The sequence below is a fragment of the Bombina bombina genome, chromosome 2 (genome assembly GCF_027579735.1).
Source record: "Bombina bombina isolate aBomBom1 chromosome 2, aBomBom1.pri, whole genome shotgun sequence".
Taxonomy (NCBI): Eukaryota; Metazoa; Chordata; class Amphibia; order Anura; family Bombinatoridae; genus Bombina; species Bombina bombina.
In genome coordinates this window covers 900,242,543-900,249,799 of record NC_069500.1, presented here as the reverse complement: position 1 = coordinate 900,249,799, position 7,257 = coordinate 900,242,543, and the positions used below count along the sequence as shown (strand labels likewise).

General features: G+C 34.1%; 1 protein-coding gene across 1 annotated transcript; it reads left to right on the top strand.

The window, feature by feature from the left end:
- Window positions 1-1,651: 1,651 nt before the first annotated feature.
- On the top strand, window positions 1,652-5,356 carry LOC128647362 (homeodomain-interacting protein kinase 4-like). Its single transcript, XM_053700147.1, has 2 exons — window positions 1,652-3,004; window positions 5,153-5,356. Exons 1-2 carry the CDS (start codon window positions 1,652-1,654, stop codon window positions 5,354-5,356), a joined length of 1,557 nt encoding a protein of 518 aa, XP_053556122.1.
- The last annotated feature ends 1,901 nt before the right edge of the window (window positions 5,357-7,257 follow it).

The window sequence follows — 7,257 nt, the reverse complement described above, 5'->3', positions numbered from 1 at the left end:
AAAACTGTAAGTGGATCGTCGGGGGATAGTTATTTTAAGGTTTTTTTGGGTGGGTTTTATTTTTAGTTTAGGGTTTGGGCATGTAAAATAGCTAAATGGCCTTTTAAGAGCAATGCCCATCCAAAAGCCCTTTTCAGGGCAATGGGTAAATTAGGTTTTTTAGATAGTTTTTTTATTTTGTGGGTTTGGGGGGTGGGTGTTTGTAATGTTAGTGGGTATTAGTATTTTTATTTCACGAAAAGAACTGATATCTTTAGGGCAATGCCCTACAAAAGGCCCTTTTAAGGGCCATTGGTAGTTTATTCTAGATTAGGTTTTTTATTTTGGGGTGTTATTTAGAATAGGAATAATTTTTATTATGTTGGATAATTTTTTGTTATTTTGTGTAATGTATTATTTTAGGGGGTGTTTGTTTTTTTGTAGCAAAAGAGCTGTTTAACTTCGAGCAATGCGCTACAAAGGCCCATTTAAGAGCCCCCCAAAAGGCACTATTGATTAAAAAGATAGATAATCCCTTTATTACCCATTCCCCAGTTTTGCACAGCCATCATGGTTATATTAAAGGGGCAGTATACACCAATTTTCATTTAACTGCATGTAATAGAAACTACTTTAAAGAATAATATGCACATATACTGATCTAAAAATCCAGTATAAAACTGTTTAAAAATGTACTTAGCAGCTCGCAGTTTAGCACTGTTTAAAAGGTTAGCTGGAACACCCACTGCAAGTGGTTATATAGCAAAAAAAAGCAGACACCTCCCTCAAACAGGAGCATACCTTAGTATTCTCTTAAAACTTTGGGGCTTGGTTAGGAGTCTGAAAATAAGAGCAATTGAAAAAAAGCTGTATGGGCTATATACTGTAAATAGATCTTCTACAAGACATTTATGCAAAGAAAAAATCTAGTGTATAATGTAATTTTAATATAATTATTATGTCTGTGATTAACTTGTATCTAAGCCTTTTGAAGCTCCCTTATCCCATGACTATTTATTAGTTATCTATTGACTTGCATTTTAGCCAATTAGTGCAATGTCATGCACAAGTCCACGGGAGTAAGCACAATGTTATATATATGGCCCATATGAACTAGCCTTGTCTTGTTGTGAAAAGCTAATAAAAAAGCATGTGATAAGAGACTGTCTGTAGGGTTCTTGGAAACAGAAAGAAATTTAGATTTTTAAATGTTATAAAGTATATTAATATTACAATTTCGGTTGTGCTAAGCTTGGGAATGGAACTAGGGTCATGCAAGAAAACAAGATAACAATAATGTAAAGGACAAAACAAAATCATGACTATAATAAATGGCCACAATAATTTATATATGAGCAGTAGAGAACAATGACACAGTACTGTGAAATAATTGTATTGTTTGTACAAATAATTAATTTAATATAATTAAAAATACCATTATCTTTAGAGCTATAAACTCTTAGGTTGGGGTCTGGTCCCTTTAATAAGAAACCTATTTTAGTTTTGTTACTACAATAGAATACTGACTGCTTGGTTACGATGGGACTCAGGTGATTGTGACATAAGCATTCTGAGGATGGGTAAGATTTACATCATAAACTTAGGAATCAGTTGGTTATGTTAGGCAGTTATGCAAATCTATATTTACTCTGCTCCAGTCTAAAGTGCAGATATGGAGCACTTACGTTCTAAAACGGATTATTATGACATTATGGACTTTTTGGCAGATGGGTCATTTGGAAATGTAGTAAAAGGTAAGAAGAGGAGCAGTGGTGAATTGGTGGCTATTAAACTCCATAAGGAGAACATCTCCAGAAAGGAAATTATGAATGAGATCGAAATGCTCAATGCTTTACGACAAGTGGACCCAGAGGAGTGGCATATTATCCGCTTCTATGAGTATTTTTATTGTAACATCAAGTACTACTTTGTTTTTGAGCACCTGCAGAAAGATCTATTTGAATTCCAGAGGGAGAGGAAGTTTTCACCCCTACCTATTATGCACATCAGAACAATAACCACCCAGCTCCTGAAAGCCCTAAGCAAGTTAAAGGAACTTTCAATAATACATACAGATCTGAAGCCGGAAAACATAATGATTGTTGACCAGGCAAGATACCCTTTTAGAGTCAAATTAATTGATTTTGGATCTTCCATTTATTTAGATACAGCCAAAAAAATGAAGAAACCCTCCATTCAAACTCGTTTCTTCAGATCCCCAGAAATTCTTCTGGGTTTGCCCTTTTGTGAGATGATTGATATTTGGTCACTCGGTTGCATTATGGCAGAATTGCATCTAGGAAGCCCTCTTTACCCTGGACAGAATGAGTATGACCAAATTCGCTACATATGTTCAACTCAGGGGATGCCCAACAGCCATTTATTGAGTGAGGGCATGAAAACTTACAACTTCTTTACAAAAAAAGCAGATAAGTTTAAACTCAAATCAAAAAAAGAATTCTACTTAGAAACACATGTAAAACCTCTTGAAAAAAGGAAATTTATCTTTCAATCCTTGGATGACTTGGAATTGGTGACTGCCCAGCCGTCTAAAGAACGTACTGAGGCACTGGCTGAATATGAGGATTTAAAAGCCATGGTTGATCTTATTAAAAGGATGCTAACTTGGGACTCCCATGAAAGAATAGATCCTAATGCAGCCCTGAGTCATCCATACATTTCACTGTCAGATATGAAGATCAAGTATAAATACACTGAATATTTGCAACTCTCTACTTCTAGCCTAAATAATGCATTAAAGCAATATCAAAGTCAGCAGTATACAGTGAGTCCAGATAATAACTGTGGACAATGCCTGGCTGATTACCACCATGAAGAGAAGAAGCAGGGGTTGGCATCCATGTCTCCTTTATCAAGAAACAATGACTCAGTGGACCTCAAGTTCACTGAAGACCTTACAAAAAAGGTTTCAGAAGTGAAAAATCACTTACCTGAAATATCTTTAGGGACTCCTGATTCATGTTACCTCCCAGCCTACAAAATAAACCTACCCAATAGCAAACAGGTAAGAGAACCTATTACGCCCTGTTGCAGGGCCAATTCTGCCTTCCTACCTTACACCAATATATATATTTATAAGTATGTCTGTAGGTAGGTTTTGTAATTTTCCTTGTATATTGATTTTTCATTTGAAATGTGTTGATTATTAATGTATAAATTTTGGTTCTCATTACAATTTTTACAATTTTTCTTTTGGCAACATTTGTATGAAAAATGTGAATATCTCTTTCTAAAACAATGATTTGTATACGCTATTAATATAAATATCGTCCAAGGAAAGGAATAGCAGCACACCAAATATCTTCCAAAAGCTTCACATTTATTATCTAATGCTCCAACAAAACAAAAGCCAACACCTCAGCCCTTAATCATGTTGCATACACTATCCATCAAATGAACCCCTTAAATACACAAATCCCCCTCCCATACATCAAATAACTAATCAATTTAGTAGCAGTTTTACTTTTTGTTTTACAGTGTTCATAGCTAAAGGTCATGTAGCAGGTACATACAATCTAATTTATGAACAATAGTGTTAATAATAATTGCAATAGGCCTAGATTGCAAGTGGAGCAATACATTTTTAGCAGTCATGAATGCTAACTGATCTCAAGGTAAAACATTAGCACTCCCAGGTTAGGGTTTGTATTACAAGTTGATAGTATAAATTTAGTGAGCGAGCAAAATACTCAGGATCATTAACTTCCGGAGTTTGGATATTGTAACAGCAATAATTCCCTTTCCCCATTGACTTCCATGGGGCCCGCTAAAGAAAGCTCTTTAATTTTATCACTCGCGCTAACCTGAAGCTGCGCTAGGCTAACTGAGCTAAAGCCGAAGGTGCATTAGCAATAATTCACATACCTATGTTCTTCAATTATTTTTAAATCTATATTTTATATGTATATATATATATATATATATATATATATATATATATACTTGAATATTTTTCTTGCAAAATATGTCTATACCTATATAGCTATATGAATATATATATAGAAATATATATACTGTATATATTGTATGCAGAGAGATATATATATATATATATATATATATATATAAATATTTGAAAATAAAAAGAATATATTTTTTTAAAGTGAAGAACATTTCAAGTATGTATATTATAAACACATAAAAATGTTTAAAAACACATAAATACACATATATAGACATATACACACACACACATACAAAGATATATATATATACACATACACACATCACACAGTATATATATATATATATATATATATATATATATATATAGATAGATAGATAGATAGATAGATAGATAGATAGATAGACACATATACACACACACATATATACATATACATATACACAATACATATATATATATATATATATATATATATATATATATATATATAGCCTGGTCCATATGTATATATATATACATATATATACACATATTTAAATATATATTTAAATAAATAATATATATATTTAAATAAAACATTCTCAATATTAACTTTAAACCTGTAATATGAGTGCTATTTAGCTTGGTTACAATCTCCATTGAAAGTATAGGGTGCGCTAATCTTTCTTTGAACTTGTTATATCAATTTTAGTGCTAATTTTAGCCTGGTCCATTGGTATTACTTTCGCATCCATCGCTATCATTAGCACACCACTTGTAATCTGAGCCATAGGGGTAGATTTATTAAGCAGAGGATGCTGCAAGCTACCCCTGAAGTCTCAGGTCTGCCTGAAACTTAAGTTAAGAAGCAGCGGTCATAAGACCGCTGCTCCTTAACTCATCGGCCACCTCTGAGGTGGCGGACTGCAATCATCCCGATCAGATACGATCAGGATGATTGACACCCCCTGCTAGCGGACGATTGGCCGCAAATATGCATTGATCTGCATTGCACAAGCATTTCACTAGAAATGCTTGTGCAATGTTCACTGCCGACAAGCAATGTTGGCCGGACATGATCTGCTACAGCGGATCATGTCCATCCGACATTTAATAAATCTACCCCATAGTGTTTTTACAAGAGTTCTGTTTGATTCATATATATATATGCTTTCAATACCATTTTATGTGATAAAATCATACATTTGTAAAACAGCAAGGACCAACATTATTAGGTAATTCTGTTTATCTTCTATTCACCTATAGACAGAAGATATCACAACGCATAATTTATTCATCAAAGATGTTTCTAAAAATGATGTTCGAGTGAGAGGAAATAACAGCACTAACCATCGTGGAAGCCCACCCTCTACATCAAGCAAACATCGCCAAATTTACAAGCGTCTCAGACAGCCATCAACGGAGGATTCACAAGACCCTCCTCAAAAAATGAGGATCATTTCTAATTAATACATGAACTCAAAATTAACTGTAAAACTCATAATATAACTAGGCTTTTAGCCTTTTTTTTATCAATAAAACAGTTTTATTATTACTTCCTGCTTTGTATTTAATTGGGGGAAACAAACAAAATCTACAACTGTCTACCTAGTGGCAGCTTCTGAAAATCTAAGGAAAGCTCTGATATTCTTAGGTTTGTGTGATTTATATTTAGCGCATTACAAGTAAATTCTCTATAGAAAAGACTGACTGCCCTGTAGCGGATGAGCTGGGTAAAACCTCAGGATTGTTGTATGGCCTCTGATTGGCAGCTCTCAACCCTCACCAATATATATTGGTTTGTAATTAAAAGTGTCTAGGCATTCTTATTCCCAGTGCTAAATACTATATCACACATTCTCCTTTCATGAATATCACTTATATATTTATTTTTAACACACTATTTTATGTACTTTACTGAAATATCTCCTACCAAAAGAACCTCATGATTTAAAATTAGCCACTCAGATGGGATGATCTACAATGATCTTTCAGCACTGCAAAATCCCTCACAACAGGGGTGCTCAACCTTGGTACTCAAGAGGTTTTGGAACTACATTTCCCATGATGCTCAGCCACCTTAAATTGTCTGAACATCATGGGAAATGCTGGCTAAGCAACATGGTAAAAGTAATACCAAAACCTCTGGAGAACCAAGGTTGAGCACCCCTGCCTTACAAAATTCTAGAAAGGAAAATGTTGCTATACTTTTCTAAGTGGTGTTTTTCTAGATGTAAAGTACACTTGTGCGCAATTGAAAAATTTGGTTTGTTTTGTTTCGATTCGGGCCTTAAAATTTTTTGGTTTGAGACATTCGTAATAATTCGGTATGTGTCGATAATTCAGTTTTAAGATTTATTTGTGTCATTCCGAATTTTGAAATTTCAATGCATTCGAAACCGTTACCGAATTATTACCGTTTCGGAATTATTATTTTTGGAACCGAATCTTTATTACGGACTAATCGTTATTTCTAACTAATGTTCCAGCGATTGCCGAAACAAAATTATATTAAACCGCCGACGCCATCCAAGATAAAGCTATTAACCCCTAAATCGCCATCCCCCCACATCAGTAACACTACCTAAACCTATTAACCCCTAAACCGCCGCCCCCCACATCGCCGACACTAACTAAATAACAAAATAAAGTTATTAACCCCGAAACCGCAGTTCCCCCACATCGCCGACATGAACTAAACCTATTAACCCCTAAACCACAGTTCCTTGACATCGCCGAAACTAACTAAAACTATTAACCCCTAAACTGCACTCCCCCACATCGCCAACTCTACCTAAACCTATGAACCCCTAAAACACCATTTCCAAACATCGCCAGCACTAACTAAACCTATTAACCCCTAAACCGTAGTTCCCTGACATGGCCAACACTAACTAAACCTATTAACCCCTAAACTGCATCCCCCCATATTGCCAACACCAACTAAACCTATAAATTAACCCTTAAACCGCCGGCCCCCACATCGCAACAACCTAAATTAAACTATATTTACCCCTAAACCTAACCCTAACCCTAAACCTAACAGCCCCTAACTTTAACATAATTTAAATAGACCTAAATTAAAATTTAAATTATTAACTAAAAAAATACCTATTTAAATCTAAATACAAAGTAACTTACCTGTTAGTTATATTGTAGCTAGCTTAGGTTTTATTTTTATTTCACAGGTAAGTTATTTATTTTAACTAGGTAGTCTAGTTAGTAAAAAATAGATATTAACTATTTACTAACTACCTAGTTAAAATAAATACAAACTTACTTGTGAAATAAAAATAAAATCTAAGCTGCCTTACGCTAAAACCTATTACAAAATTAAAAAAACTACCATTACAAAAAATAAAAAACACTAA

Excerpts from the sequence above, each read along its gene's own strand:
- LOC128647362 (XM_053700147.1), top strand. The coding sequence starts at position 1,652 with ATGGAGCACTTACGTTCTAAAACGGATTATTATGACATTATGGACTTT. Across the intron at positions 3,005-5,152 it reads ACCTACCCAATAGCAAACAG|ACAGAAGATATCACAACGCA; the intron begins GTAAGAGAACCT and ends ATTCACCTATAG.